Source organism: Eutrigla gurnardus (assembly GCF_963514095.1).
Source record: "Eutrigla gurnardus genome assembly, chromosome: 7".
NCBI lineage: Eukaryota > Metazoa > Chordata > Actinopteri > Perciformes > Triglidae > Eutrigla > Eutrigla gurnardus.
In genome coordinates, this window is record NC_139921.1 from 14,869,751 (window position 1) to 14,885,691 (window position 15,941).

The 15,941-nt window shown below is 42.1% G+C and overlaps 2 protein-coding genes across 3 annotated transcripts in view; one reads left to right on the forward strand and one right to left on the reverse strand.

Moving 5' to 3' along the window:
• The window catches only part of LOC311015864 (scavenger receptor cysteine-rich type 1 protein M130-like), a gene marked incomplete at its 3' end in the record, with an annotated part of 214,626 nt that overhangs the window by 113,900 nt on the left and 84,785 nt on the right, over nucleotides 1–15,941 (reverse strand). The gene's annotated exons all lie outside the window — the stretch shown is intronic.
• On the forward strand, nucleotides 331–15,508 carry LOC311015801 (myosin-8-like). 2 transcript variants are annotated; one of them, XM_084013243.1, is made up of 12 exons: nucleotides 331–398; nucleotides 491–594; nucleotides 676–814; nucleotides 949–1,067; nucleotides 1,147–1,296; nucleotides 1,376–1,546; nucleotides 1,643–1,949; nucleotides 2,114–2,196; nucleotides 2,287–2,374; nucleotides 2,447–2,564; nucleotides 2,643–2,766; nucleotides 11,528–11,796. In XM_084013243.1, the coding sequence occupies exons 1-12, from the start codon at nucleotides 371–373 to the stop codon at nucleotides 11,666–11,668; spliced, it is 1,572 nt and encodes a 523-aa protein (XP_083869369.1). In that variant the 5' UTR covers nucleotides 331–370; the 3' UTR covers nucleotides 11,669–11,796. The 2 variants fall into 2 exon arrangements, with proteins under 2 accessions (XP_083869369.1, XP_083869370.1); XM_084013244.1 differs by lacking the exons at nucleotides 2,114–2,196; nucleotides 2,287–2,374; nucleotides 2,447–2,564; nucleotides 2,643–2,766 and having other exon boundaries at nucleotides 11,528–15,508.

The window sequence follows — 15,941 nt, forward strand, 5'->3', positions numbered from 1 at the left end:
CTCTCTCTCTCACTGCTCATGCTGAACCTCTCCCCCTCTCCCTCACCGGGTCCAACACTCTGCGGTTGTTTTTATTCATTTACTTGTGATCTGTGATTCACACTCTGAACGTGTGAAGATGTATAAACGGTAGCATGATTAGTGACATCCCATAAACCTGCAGAAGCAGCAGATTGAGTCTTAGAGCAGTTTGAGGAATGAAGTTGACGGGTGGGGCAACAGGGTGGAGCAGAGACGGCTTCATCAAGCGTTCGCCCCACTGTGAAGTGTTAGAAGTGAGATGCTGACGTTCTGCAAGCCTGATCTCTGACCAGTCAATCCCGAGTAACGTTTCAGCTGTCTGCAGAGAGGAGTTACCATATCTTCTATCATGTCCAACAGGAAGCCGGAGCTCATAGGTAACAGATCTGAGGACAGTGGTACAGTTTGGGCAAATGTCTTGTTTATTGACATCCTTTGAATTTGACTTGGACATTATTTTTCCATCCAGAGACTCTCCTGATCTCCACCAACCCCTTTGACTACCCATTTGTTAGCCAAGGGGAGATCAGCGTGGCCAGCATTAATGACAGTGAAGAGCTAATGGCCACAGATGTAAGTCCTTTTTATTTTAATTTTCTATCCCGACAAACATCCACTGAGACTGACGTCGGTCCTGTTATCGTGCTCTTTTAGAGCGCGACTGACACCTTGGGCTTCACTGGAGACGAGAAGATTGGCATCTACAAGCTAACGGGAGCTGTGATGCATTATGGGAATATGAAATTCAAACAGAAGCCGAGAGAAGAGCAGGCCGAGCCAGACGGGACAGAGGGTAAGTGTTATTCTCAGGATACTGCCTTAAATCTTATGCAAACATCTTAAATGTCTTTTTATCGCTTCACATTTAACTTTTCTTCTCTTCTATCACAGTGTGCTTTATAGTTTTCTTCTTTTGTCTCTGATCAGTGGCTGACAAAGCAGCTTACCCGATGGGTCTGAACTCTGCAGACCTGCTGAAAGCTCTCTGTTACCCCAGAGTGAAAGTTGGGAATGAGTATGTGACCAAAGGCCAGACTGTTCAGCAGGTACATGTTTGTTGTGATGAAGTCCTGAGAAACACTCCTATGCAAGGCTTTAGGACTTTTATATTTTTTTAATAAGCAGGTCTACAATTCTATTGGTGCTTTGGCCAAATCGGTGTATGAGAAGATGTTTCTGTGGATGGTTCTCCGCATCAATCAGATGCTGGACACCAAACAACCCAGGCAGTTCTTCATCGGAGTCCTGGACATCACTGGGTTTGAAATATTTGATGTAAGTTTGCATCTGACAGCTCATTCTGTCATTTTTTATAATGAATAATTTGCTCAACAGCGAATGGCTTGTTTTGCAGTATAACAGTCTGGAACAGCTGTGTATAAATTTCACCAATGAGAAGCTGCAACAGTTTTTCAACCACCACATGTTTGTGCTGGAGCAAGAGGAGTACAAGAAGGAAGGCATCCAGTGGGACTTCATTGACTTCGGGATGGACTTGGCTGCTTGTATTGAGCTTATTGAAAAGGTTGATCTATTTAAATATCACATTGTACCATAGTCATGGAAATGAATACCTAGTGTTTTTTTGTGTAAAGTATTTTTTTTTGACTGTCGTCAACAGCCGATGGGCATCTTTTCCATCCTTGAAGAAGAGTGTATGTTCCCCAAGGCGTCAGACGCCACCTTCAAAAACAAGCTGTATGACCAACATCTTGGGAAATCAAACAACTTCCAGAAGCCCAAGCCTATCAAAGGCAAGGCCCAGGCTCACTTCTCTCTGGTGCACTATGCTGCCACTGTGGACTACACCATCACAGGCTGGTTGGACAAGAACAAGGACCGTCTGAATGACACCGTGGTCCAGCTCTACCAGAAAGCCAGCCTCAAACTACTGGCTTTCCTCTATTCTACCTATTCTGCATCAGATGGTAAGAACGGTTTTCAGAACATTTCCTTCATGTAAGGTAGCATTAATATATTTGTAATCGGGGGCCAGTCTAAGCCTTCATGGGGCCTCCAGCACCCACCCTCTCATAGCACCACTATGAGCTCCGTCAGTACTGTTGCTATGTTGAAAACTTTGTGCTTCTAGAGAACCCTGGTGGAGCTGCGACTGTAAAGAAAGCCACAAAGAAGAAGGGCTCATCCTTCCAGACTGTATCAGCCCTCTTCAGGGTAACTGCATACTCAATTAATATCACATATTTTGCTAATTTGTGATACAGCGATTCTAAAAAAGGCACCGACATTGATCATCTCGAACAGGAGAACCTGGGAAAGCGAATGACAAATCTCAAGAGCACCCATCCTCACTTTGTTAGATGTCTGATTCCAAATGAAAGTAAAACTCCAGGTATTTCAGTGGATGATACAAACACTTTAATCATAGCATTTAAATAGTAGCTCGATTCGGGTTGAATTTTAGGGATTATGCAACACCATTTGGTCATCCATCAGCTGCGATGTAACGGTGTGCTGGAAGGAATCAGGATCTGCAGGAAGGGCTACCCTAGTAGGATCCTGTATGGGGATTTCAAGCAAAGGTAAGGGGCATGAGACTAGATTTATGTGAAATATATCTTTTTAAATCTGCATTTTTATATAGAATACCATTCTTGTAGGTACAAAATACTGAATGCCAGTGTTATACCTGAGGGACAATTCATTGACAACAGAAAAGCTGCAGAGAAGCTGTTGGGGTCTATCGATGTGGATCACACACAGTACAAGTTTGGGCACACCAAGGTAATCCAGTTGTTTTTGGACTTCCAGACAGCTCGAAAGGTAGGGAACACTGTGTTTGCTTTTGATGTGTCTCCGTGATCCTAAAACGGCTTGCTTTGTTCGATTCACGAGATTCTCAGCTTTCAAATGATGAATAATATGACGCAGACGCATTGAAAATAATATGCGATTAAACGGAATGAATGAGAAACTAGTGCAAAACGGCCCGCGGACGGCCCGTGGCCACGCAACAAGGCAGCTCTGGATGCTATAATATCCAAAATTATTGATGTTGGAATAAGTTTGATCACACAATAGCTTAACGTGAACATCTGCTGACAAAAATCGGAGCTCTTGACAACAAACACTCTCCCTCTCGGTTGAGACAGTTGCCGCACATACACCACCGGTTTTGTCCCACTCTCGCCTCATCCCGTCTTTCTTGCTCTTCATTTTGATGCTCGTTTTGTGAAACATTGTCAGTGCTGTCCTCCTCATTCATGTTTCGCTCGGGTTCAAATTGAAAAGGCTGAACAGATGACATGTTTATGTCGCTGAACAGTCACAAAAGTGTACCCAGAGTGCATTGCGACGTAAACAACAATGGCGACCTACGAGTTTAACTATTTTTACAAATTTTATAAAAAACGAAGACATCAAGAAGGTTTTTTATATCACATTATTATCAATGATACTAACATTTATCTTTTAAGAACTCTTCATAGCCGGGGTACCTTTTAAGTGTCTCAGAGTTTTTAACCGACAACTCCACTTCCAGAGGTCGGCATATCTCTTTTCTCAGTTTTTTTTTCCGCCCTCAGTTTTGACGTCAAACTATTTTTTATTTTCCTTCATCGGTCGTAGCCCTTCTCCCGATACAGCATCCACTGAAGAAGTAACAGCATCCCATGCATCTCGTTGGAGTGTTTTATATCCACTACTGACTCTACAGAATATAACGGCTCGTTTGCAGTTTTCTTCCTGCAGCAGTCGGCTTCCTCCTCTTCAGAACTACTGAAGTTTTTCTTACGTTAGGAGTTGGTTGTCCAGAGTACTACAAAAAACGCCCCAGTGGCCTCCCTCTGGATACCAGGAGACTTTGAACTAGGAGAAGTTTGACAAAACGGCCTGAGGCGAGTGTTTCATGGGGCTGTGGGGAGGCAGCTTCTCCCCGAGTTGCACCAACACGGAGGGGGTAACACAGCTTTCACACGGGAAGGGCATCGGCAAAACTTTCAGAGGGATGTAGTGTAGCTGCAGCCGAACACTTTGCTTCTCCGATATAGACTGTTATTACTGTGGTGTTTCCATTAGTGACGGTCGTCACCCCCTTGACCATTCTTCAGGCAAACACATATTACACATACATACATCAACATAAATAAAAAGAGAGCTCTCTATTTTTTTTTTGCTGGCCAGCCATTTATTTTTATTTTGAAACACCTGATCGGTGATTCTTTTTATTTTATTTGATATGTTTATGGGGTAAATACTCCCTGAACCGAAGGACTATTAACTCAGACAGAGCATTCAAGTGTTTTTTCCTTTTCTATCAAAGGGAATATTTTAACTTCATTTATTTTTATATAAAAAGTGAATGTTTTCAAAACTGCCACGTCGCTGCTTCTTCTTCTTCTCCTTCTTCTTCTGCTGCTGCTGCACCCGGCCTCGCTCCGTGGCAAGACAGCCACCAGGAACTCGCTGACGGGCCCTCCCTCTGGGCCTGACTCCAGACGGGAGCTCCGGGCTTCCTCCAGGCCGGGTCACTCCTCTTCTTCCTAGATTATTCATGGGGGTCTTTTGAACCATTCTTAGTCTGGCCCCTCACCTGAGACCAATTTGCCATGGGAAACCCCACCAGGAGCACAAAGCTCCAGACAACACAGGCCTCAGGGTCATAGGGACACGCAAACCTCTCCACCGCGTTAAGGTGATGGTTCCCGGAAAGGTTTTTTTTTTTGGTTGTGGGAAACCGGAGCACCTGGAGAAAAACCCACAGGGGAGGGGATAATATGGGAGAAGATGAGGAGATATTACATTTGGCCGCCCTTTTTTTTATAATTTTATATATAGCTGTATTTTTTTACAGCATATATTATTTTCCGAATTATAAATTTAGGGCCAAATTAGGACACAGCACCAGTTCAACGTCTTTTACGCAGACCGATGCTGTGTCTGAACCTCTTGAAGAGTGATTTCTTCTTCTTGGGGGGCTGCACCTCCTCTGGCAGCTCCACACAAGGAAGACTCTGTTCGAGGCTTTCGACCTGGAGCTCAGGTCACCAGCTGGTCGGGTGATATCTGGTGCAGCTCCTCAGCTCCCTGAAGATCACCACCATTCACAACCTCGATGTCTTCTGGTTCCTTTGCCAGCTCCTGGTCCAGGGTCCTCTGCTGGAGTTCTGCCTTTAGCTGAGATAATTCAGCTCGGAGGTCCTTGTTGTCCTCCTCAGCAGTCTGGAGGTCATCCGAGAGCTGCTGGTTGGTGGAGACCTGTTTTATCAGGGCCTCCTTCGCCTGCTCCACGTTTGAGCTCCTCAGTGAGGTTCACCCTAATGCTGTTCTCTTCAGCATTGATTCGCTGCTTCTCACGCTGCTGCTCACGCTGCTGCTCACGCAGCTGCTCAAGCAGGAAAGTTTTTTTTTTTTTTTGTGGGAAACCGCAGCGCCCCAGAGAAAAACCCACAGGGGAGGGGGTAATATGGGAGAGGATGAGGAGATATTTAATTTGGGGCCAAATTGTTTTTTTTTTCTAGTGGGGGGAAATCGGCCCTCCCAGAGAAAACCTACACGACACAGTATAATTCACTGTGCCGCCCTTTTTTTTTTATAAGAATATATAGCTGTATTTTTTAAAGCATATATTATTTTTCTAAATATAAATTTAGGGCCAAATTAGGACACAGCACCAGTTCAACGCCTTTTGCGCAGACCGATGCTGTGTCTGAACCTCTTGAAGAGTGATTTCTTCTTCTTGGGGGGCTGCACCTCCTCTGGCAGCTCCACACAAGGAAGACTCTGCTCGAGGCTTTCGACCTGGAGCTCAGTCACCAGCTGGTCGGGTGAGATCTGGTGCGGCTCCTCAGATCCCTGAAGATCACCACCATTCACAACCTCGATGTCTTCTGGTTCCTTCGCCAGCTCCTGGGTCTTCTGCTGGAGTTCTGCCTTTAGCTGAGATAATTCAGCTCGGAGGTCCTTGTTGTCCTCATCAGCAGTCTGGAGGTCATCTGAGAGCTGCTGGTTGGTTGAGACCTGTTTTATCAGGGCCTCCTTCGCCAGCTCCTGGTCCAGGGTCCTCTCCTGGAGTTCTGCCTTCAGCTGAACTAAGTCAGCTCGGAGGTCTTTGTTGTCCTCCTCAGCAGTCTGGAGGTCATTTGACAGCTGCTGGTTGGTGGAGACCTGTTTTCTCAGGGCCTCCTTCGCCAGCTCCTGGTCCAGGGTCTTTTCAGATAAATCAGCTTGGAGGTCCTCGTTGTCCTCGTTGGCGGTCTGGAGGTCATTTGCCAACTGCTGGTTGGCGGAGGCTTGTTTTGCCAGGGCCTCTTTAGCGAGGTCGTGGCGCAGAGTACTCTCATCGAGCTCTTCTTGCAGTTGAACTAGTTGATCTCTGAGGCCTTGGGCGACCTTCACCTCAGCCTGGAGATTAATGGTTGTCTCCAGGTTGATTGAGGCCTGTACTTTCAAGTACTCCAATTCCTCATCCTTTTCAAAGTTCTCCTGCTTAAGGCTCTGGATTGCCATCTCCAGCTGTTCGAACTTTTCCTGGAGGATTAAATGGGACACCTTGAGGTCCTCATGCTCCCTCTGAAGATCTTTCTTCTTCTTTATCTTCACGGTGCAATGGACTGCAGAGGCGATCTCCATTCTATTCAGAGTCTCTGGCTCACTTGCCTTCTTGAGCATCTCCAGTTCGCCACGGATGGCCTTGCCCCGATTGATGTACATTTCCTTCAGGGTCTTTTGCCGTTTGAGCTCCTCAGTGAGCCCCATCCTAATGCCGTACTCTTCAGCATTGATTCGCTTCTGCTCACGCAGCTGTGAGTGCAGCTGGTTGATGGTCTCCTGAGGGGTCAGTTGGACACGAGGTCTCCTGCTGTTTCCCTGCTGCATCTTGGCTGCAGGAATGGTAGTTTACAAGATGGTACAATGTAAACTGGCTTTCGCCGAGGAACAGATGGACTAGAAGAGCAGACTGGTGGAGACAGCCTACTCCAGATGTAAAAGTTATGTCACTATCTGTTTGAACGTAGTTGAAAATTCGTTCCTCTCACAAAGTTGTAATAAGTTCAAAATATCACTATCTATTCACTCTCAATCGCTATCTCTCAAAAACTCTCTCTCTCTCCAAACTCCAAAAACTCCACGATGAGTTCTGGTTGCTGCTTTCATTTATACTCTCCAGGGTCACGTGATGTCACCGGTCATCAAAGACATCAAAGACATCAAAGCACATTGTACATTCCAAAATGGAAAAAAAAGAAAAGAACTTTCAGGTTGCCATAGTAACCGCTGCCCTTAAACATGTTTACATTGGTTTTTCATTGATTTCAGGACCCCAAAAGTTCGCCATACTTTAACTTCCAAACGTGATCAAACATTTAAAACGTTCACAAGACTGTGGACTTTATTGGGTGAAACGTTCATGTCGATGGTCCACACGGTTTTCCCGATATCGCAGTTTGAGTTTGCTGAAGTTTCAGATGTTATAATGGGTGTGAATGGAGCGGAATCTTCAGCTCCTGTGGATATAATATAATATTTCCAACTATTTAGTAAGTCTACCAGAATTGTATTTGTTTTATGTTAACATTTCACACATTTTTTTTTATATTTACTGCATATATACAGTATATGCAGTATATACAGTGTAAATATATATATATATATATATATATATATATATATATATATATATTATATATATATATATACACATTCCACTTTTTTCTTGGGTACAAAAAATAAGGTCGGGAGGAATTTGATGATTCAAAAGATCTCTCTCTCGTTGGTACTAGCTGATTTAAGTACGTGCGGTTAAAATCATGTTTTCATTTCAGCTTGACTTTAAAGGGCTGGTCCACCATTATGATTATCATGTTTTTAAATGATTCTGTAGCTTCCCACTGCTGTTCCCATATACACCTATACCTCATGTAACCTGGTTGGCAATCCTCTGACCCCACTCAGGTGTGTAATCCTACACAAGTTCCTGAAAATGGTGCAGTTTCCTGAGAATGAACCGGAATCTACAGAATTTTTTTTGGATATGTGGCCCGTCGCCGCCGCGGCGTGCACTTGGCCCCATCTAACTGTGAGCAGCAGATCTAGAGAATCTATATAACACCGCCAACGCCACCTTAGGACTTTCACCTAAAGAGTACACTCCTTTAACTTTAATATCTCAGAGAGGGTTTCCCGAAAACATCCCGGGGCGTGTCACACCTGCTGCGATCGCCATACCCGTCGCAAAACAGACTAACGAGGACACCAAAGAACCGAAATGAATAGATACCATATATCATCCGGTTACATATATATTGGATATATTGGATGGCGATTACGCACATGGTGTATGATGGCCAATAAGCAAGCGCAAGTGAGGAAATAAATGTATTTTATAATTACGGTGCTTTTCGGCATGAGACTGTGACATTGCAGAAGTGTAGCACCGCCCCTTCAGTTCCCCCGTAAACTCTGCTGGCTCTGTCATCACTTTTCTCATATTAAGCACATTTATAATGTAACTGTACGCCGCTCAAAAATATCCCATTTCACTGCTGCAACATGTCATTCGGCCCTGTGCATTCTACTTGGGTGTGAATATACAGGGGAGCCACATGAGCAATACCTGATTAATAATTGCAACCCACAGATTAGTAAGGTCGTTGTGTTTCATTTGACATTCCATCTGTGGAGGTCGGTTAGTGAGGAATAATTGCTTGTTTGTACATTTAGTCTCGTTAGAAGCGTGGGCGCCTGGAGGCAACGACCCGCTGCCATCATGTCTTCAGCAAATAGTATTCTTCGACATATAGCAGCAGCCAAAGAGCCACAACTTACTGTGCAGGCTCGAGTGGGAAAACCATGTTGAATAGAAGCAGAATATTGTTCTATTAATTACGTATTGCAGACCTCGTTGCTCAGAATGAAATTCCCGCCTGCGGCTTTGCACCAAAATATCCTCCCACTCTGTTTAGCAGGTTCCCGGCCACTCATATATGATATGTTATTAGTCGTATTCTTCTTCCTCTCTTTGCAGCCTTATGGAACCTGCCCCGCAAAGAAAATTATTTCCGGCTGCGATGGTAAACAACTGCTGTGAAACGGGAGTGATATTTAATTTGCAATCACAGGCCGAGACGAACAATCAGCCTGGCGGACGACAAAAGAAGAAGTCGTTAATGACACACTTTAAAAGAAACTTTCTCATTTACTCAACATGAAATACAAGGCCATTAAAAAACAATGCCTATATAGACTTTAGTATGCATTGTAGACATAGCACTGTGGTGTCCATGGGTCCACTTTAATGACACATAGGCAACCTATTTACCTGAAGTAATGTTCCTCTCTCGTCCCTCTGAAAAAGAGTTGGACGTTGGAACATGCATACACACTTAGGAGTCCCCAGATCCTCAGAGATTCTCCTTGTTGGTCAAAGTTTCCTGGAGATGTGATGTGAAAGCACAGCTGCCATTTTTTTATGGTTCACTGAGAGGTGATCAAAGCACTGTGCTAACGTAACAAAAAGTGATCGGGCTTTAAATAATTCATCACATCATTACACTGAGAGACATTAATAGATTAAACATCACTTTATACAAATATGTACTGTTCTCACGGGGCCTTCTCTGCTCTGCGTTAATGAAAGACGGTGGACGAGTGTTGGAAGCACAGTGGGTCATTAACCTTGCTTCATCTTGCTTTGCATGGCGACGTTTTCAATGTGTTAGGATCTACAGTGAATCGTTTTCAAAAATGTTTCTATAGCCCTACTGGTACGGGACCAGCATCACCTGGGGACCTCTAGTAATTTGTAATAATTGCGGATGACATCTATGTTAATCCTGTGTGAAGCCATATTTGGGCAGACACTGTGGTTATTAAAAAAAAATAAAATGGCAACAACCAATAACCAAGATGAGGCAACATGTGGTTGTTACTTGATGAATCACAATAATTCTCCACATTTAATATCTCTGACTGAATCTTGGTGGAGCTTGACTCTTAAAAGTTTCCTGGAGTTATACTATGAAATTGATGTTAAAATTGGTTGATTCACAGTATGTAGGAGGAAAGCATCATGTAACAAATTGAAATGTTTCAGCAATACCTACAACATTCTCAACCAATCTGGCTTGCTGGGGATCACCATGCGCACAAAGCAGCTGATCAAGGAGAATAAGCACACCCAAGGTCAGCTGCATCAGCTTCAGCAGCAAACATTCATTGTGATAAAGATGACACTGTTTAGGCTAATTGATCAATTAATCAGCCTTATATTTTAGCCTACTAACTGCAATTTTTCATAATTACATTAAATTTAAGACGAGGAGCAGCCACAAGCTTCCAGACATGAGGAAAATGTGGACCAGGAGGAGACACTTAGGGCAGGTAGGCCTATGTGCTGATCACCAAATATGACATGAAAATACAGGGTTAAAGAGCTGCAAGCTGAATAATTGTAATTTTTTGTAAATCAGGCTATTTTAGAGATCCTTTTAAAGACCTTGGCTGAGCAGAACATAAATACCACTGCTTCTAGAGCGACTGCCTCTCAAAATTCCTTTGCACGTCCCTGAAATGATGTGCTCCTTAGGGAGAAGGAGGGAATAGGGTTACCAGGTCCAAGATTGTTCCTCTTAGCATTCCAAGTGTCAAAATTAGCCAAACATTGGGAAGAGACAGGAGACACAGTCGACTGGATGGACAATGAGAAATGTTTGTGTTCTCTCTTTAATCCGATTGAGAGACTGTCTCAACGAGTCAACACAACAAATCCAATTCTTGTTCACTCTGGGGATGCATCGACCAAAATACATAAGTTATCACATGATGTACAACAGTATTCATCCTTGTGGAACATTCCTGCCATCTTTTTCTCTGTTTAGTCACTCTCATCCGCGTACTGATTTAATTTGCCCATAAGAGGTCGCTGTTCTCCCTTTGAATATCTTGTCATGGTTTTGAGTAGTGATGTCCAAATGAAGCTTCGTGAAGCATTTTCTTTATTTTCTGAGCCCAATAGATGGCGCTCTCTGTTCAACAAAGGGTTGGTCGGCCTTCAACCCTTTGTTGAACAGAGAGCGCCATCTATTGGGCTCAGAAAATAAAGAAAATGCTTCACGAAGCTTCATTTGGACATCACTAGTTTTGAGATTTGTTGTTTCAATGTTTTCCTGCCAATTTAAATAGCTCTTCGTACATACTGTAATATTAAAATAATGTATAATGCTGGAAAACAAGTCCTTGGGTCCTTTCATGCCCTATCCACATCTGTTACAAAGGCAAACAACATTTTTGGAAATATCTACAAATGAGAAGCTGTCTTTAAATTTTAAGTAATCATAGATAATCCAATTCTGGAAAAAAAATGTTTCTCTTTGATTTTAGCTGAGTCACTGGATGAAATCCTGCAACTTCATGAACACAAATCAAACTGGAATGGCTTTAAAAACAAAGTTGAGCCATTTCACTAAAACAAATCTTTCTTGCACGAGTACAAATATCACTAGGGTTGTTTCACATGTTAAAACATGTGTCTGCCGTGTCTTTTCAGATATCCAGTCGGCCTCTGAGGAGATTTTGCCTCCGCAGCAGTCAGACCAGCTTCCTGATGTGGAGAGAAACGAGACCTATGACTTTCAGCAGATCAAGAGAAGCAGGTGGATCAGTGCATCAGTCCAGACATGGAGGTTGATTCCTCCAACGATGCTGAAGTCAGACATCTTGAATCACAACCAGCCACCAACTGTGAGCTGCTCCCACCTCGTTTGCATACAAGTATTCACACCGGTGAAAAACCTTTTAGTTGTGCTTACTGTGACAGAACATTCAAGAAAAGTCAAATTGTCTTGCTCACATGAGGGGGCATACGGGAGAGAAACCATAGTTTTGTACTAAACATGGAAAGGTTTTGCCAGAAGCGATCATTTCAAGTGTTGCAAAATGCTGAATGAGTGCAAAATGGCAACAGAATTAGAGAACATAGATGAGGTTCACAAAATGAGAAGGCTTTTAAATGCTTTGAATGCCTCAAGGTGTTTAGACTTATGAACCTTCTCGTCCTACACACGAGAGTTTACACTCTCCCTCAGTTGTGATTTCTGTGGCAAAAAATTCACTCAGAACCCCACATGTATAGATATCACATGAGGGTGCATGCTGGAGAGTGTTGCGGTTCTAACCTGTCACCTTCAGCACCCTGGACAGTGCCGCGGAGAGGCCGCAGTTGAGTGCGTCTGCGCTCAGAGCTCATTAGGACCTGACGTGCGTCACCTGGGAGACGCCACTGGGAGAAGGCTACTCTCGCCACACAGAACTCTTTCCCCTGCCCTTTCCCCTGATTTTAGAGTTGTTAAAGTATAGGAAATAAAGTGTCAATTTTTTTACCTGTAACTTCGACTCCTCCTATATCCGCACCTTACATTTGGTGCCGAAAACCCGGGAGAAGAAACAAAAAGAATGCATGACAGCTGAAGACGCGGATAATAGGACAAAGCAACAATGTCGAACCTGCAAAGACAAAAGAAACTAAGGGGAGCAATACGGGCCGCTACGACACGACTCTTGGACAAGATTGATCAGGAGGTTGAAAAAGAAGATCCCAGCACAGATTTGCTGGATGAATATTTGGAGCATCTGACGGCGAGAGAAAGAGCTTTAATGGATAGTGACCATGACATTGAAGCGGAGACAGCAGTGGATGATTTGGAAGATGAGGTTAATTCAGCCTTTGAATACATGGATCGAATCATGTCAAGAAAGACCAGGATAAAATGCATCCTGAGAAATATGGACGACAATCAGAGCGCAGCTTCAGTGACTTCCCAATATTCAAACAATGAGGTGAGCAGACAAGCAGTCAAGTTGCCAAAATTGGTCATTGAGAAGTTTTCCGGAGATGTCAGTAAGTGGCAAAGTTTTTGGAGCCAGTTTGAGACAGCAGTTGACAATAATGCGAGTCTAACCAAGTCTGATAAATTGACATATTTGAAGTCGTTTTTATATGGCACTGCAGCTAAAGTAGTTATGGGACTTCCTTTATCAGATGAAAATTATGACAATGCAAAGAAAATGCTTATCAGCCGATTTGGGCGTAAAGATCTCATCATAAATGCACATATGAATAAGCTATTAAATCTGACACCAGTAAAAAGGGCCTGGGATGTCGCAGCTTTACACAGGCTATATGATGACATCAAGATACAAGTGCGCAGTTTAGGCTCAATGGGAGTAGTCTCTGACAGTTATGGCAACTTGCTCTGCCCTATTCTCATGAAGATGATACCAGAAGAAATGGCTTTGCAGTTCACCCGTCAAAACGGTAGTGAAAGAGATGATGCAAATAATGAAAACACGTTCAGTGTCCAAAGCCTGATGACGTTCTTCCAAAAGGAGGTTGAAAGTCGTGAAAGAACAGCCAATCTCACCCAGAATGTGCACCAACCAGATAAAGAGAAACAATGGGAAAAGTCATATGCGGAGAAAAGAATACCTGAAAAAAGGAGCTCTTACACAGCCTCTCCAGCCTCGTTTCACGCTGTCAGCGTCAGAGATGAGCCAAAGTGTATATTCTGTGGAGGAAACAATCATAGATCTAAGAACTGTACAGAACTGACTCTTGAACTGAGGAGAGAAAAATTAAGAAAAGAAGGCAAGTGTTTTGTGTGTTTAGGCAGCAGACATATAGCGCGTAATTGTAAGACGCAGGGAATTACCTGTGAAGAATGTGGACGAAGACACCACAAAGAAGTCTGTCCTCAATTAGCCAATCAACAAGAAAAACACCCAGAAGAGAGACAAGAAAGCACACAGCAAGTTGCCTGAAATCTTACAGCAGATGCAGTGATAGCAAGTGTAGCTCCCAGTAGTTCTATGAGTAGTACAGTTTTACTCCAAACAGCTACCGTTTGGATAGACGCACCCACTCAAAGTCAGGTGGCTAGATGTCTTTTAGATGGAGGTAGCTCACGTAGTTTTATTCAAGAAGACATATCGAAAGCACTTAATTAGCTAATAGTAGGTAAAGAAACACTTAATGTTTTTGTATTTGGCTCCAAAACACCTCAAAGACTTTAGTTTAGTTTAGTTTATTTAGATCCCCATTAGCTTTTGCCACGCAGCAGCTATTCTTCCTGGGGTCTTTTCATCATAATAAATGACAAATACAAACCATTAACACACAACACATTAATACATAAAACAGAAAATACATACAGAAAACACATACTCATTACAAAAACAAAACATCCAAGACAAACACTTAACATATGTTACCCGCTCCTACATTGAATCACTACACAACAAGGATACCAGGACCCAATTTACAAATAGGCTACTAATAGTCAAAATTGCGATCAAAATAATAATTTCTTAGTTTCATTTTAAAACTAACCATGTTTCTTTGTTGTATGACATAATTCGAAGGGCATTCCACTCCTTCATAGCTTGATATAACACTGTACCTTGAGAGAGTGCCCTGGGTAAAATAAAATAACCTCCAGCAGCATGTCGAGTTGAATAATTATGTATGTTTGAACTAAAAGACAATATTCTATACAAAATGTATGGCATTTTAGTTGTTATTATATTTTTAAGAAAAACCATCAACAAATATGACAATCTGTGCTTAACATCCAGCCAACCAAGACTGGCATGCATTTGACAAATGTTCGACCTTATTCCACACATAAGTGCAACACGTGCTGCTTTATTTTGTATAAGTTGCAGTTTTCTGATGTTGGCTAGTTAGGTATTGGACCAAACAACTGTACAATAATCCATATGTGACAAAACCAATGCTTGAATGACTTGTTTAGTAATTTGTGTTGTTAGATATTTAGAGCATCTCCTAATCATTGAAAGAATGTTTCCAATTTTGGTTATTATCCTCTTAATATGCATGTCCCATGATAATGTACGATCTATGATGATTCCTAATAATTTGACCTCTTTCACATGTTTAATTAATTTGTTATTGATCATCACATTAAGCTCTGGGTTTGAACGCAGTGAATAGTTTGATCCAATAACCATACTAGTTGTCTTAGACACATTCAAAATTAATCCATTACAGTTAACCCACTCAGAAACCAACTTCATTTCTTCACTTAAATTTCTATTTAATCCATCAATAGTTCTTTCAGCTAAATAAATTGTCGTATCATCGGCATACATTGTCATGCGAGCTGTTTTTAATGCCAAGGGAAAAACATTGGTGAAGATTGAGTACAAAAGAGGTCCAAGGCAACTTCCTTGGGGTACTCCATGTCTTACTTGTTTTAAATCTGACTCACTTCCATTGAAATAAACCATTTGCCATCTCTCACTCAAATAACTTTTAATAATTAACAAAGCTGATGATGAAAACCCATAATGTTTCAGTTTTGCCAATAATAATTCATGATCTAAAATATCAAACGCTGCCGAAAAATCCAGGAAGACAGCTCCTATCATTTTCTTTTGCGTGATTTCATTACACCAGTCATCTAACATTTGTGTCATAGCTGTTGTTGTAGAATATTTTTCCCTGTAAGCATGCTGAAAATCTGTAAATAAATAATTATTAGAAAAATATGACTGAATTTGCTCATACACAATTTTTTCCATGATTTTACTCAAAATTGGCAATAAACTGATAGGTCGACTATTTGACTCAGAAAACTGCAACTTTTTGTTTTTGGGAATTGGTATTATTTTTGCAATTTTCCATCCTTGTAGCCATATATTTTTAGTCAAACATAAATTAATTATATGTGTTACCACTGGGGTCAATAACCTTCCATCAAGAAAATCAACCCCAGGTGACTTATTCTTACAATTCATTAATAATAACTCAACTTTTGAAACTGTAACAGTCTTGAAATCAAAGATACATTCTTTACCTTCCATAATTTGGTTAATTAGTCTATCTGCGAGGTCAGTATCATTATGCTGTACAGTACTTTTTAACTTATCGATTTTATTAATGA

Excerpts from the sequence above, each read along its gene's own strand:
- LOC311015801 (XM_084013243.1), top strand. The coding sequence starts at position 371 with ATGTCCAACAGGAAGCCGGAGCTCATAG. Across the intron at positions 595-675 it reads AAGAGCTAATGGCCACAGAT|AGCGCGACTGACACCTTGGG; the intron begins GTAAGTCCTTTT and ends GTGCTCTTTTAG. Across the intron at positions 2,197-2,286 it reads CTGTATCAGCCCTCTTCAGG|GAGAACCTGGGAAAGCGAAT; the intron begins GTAACTGCATAC and ends CATCTCGAACAG.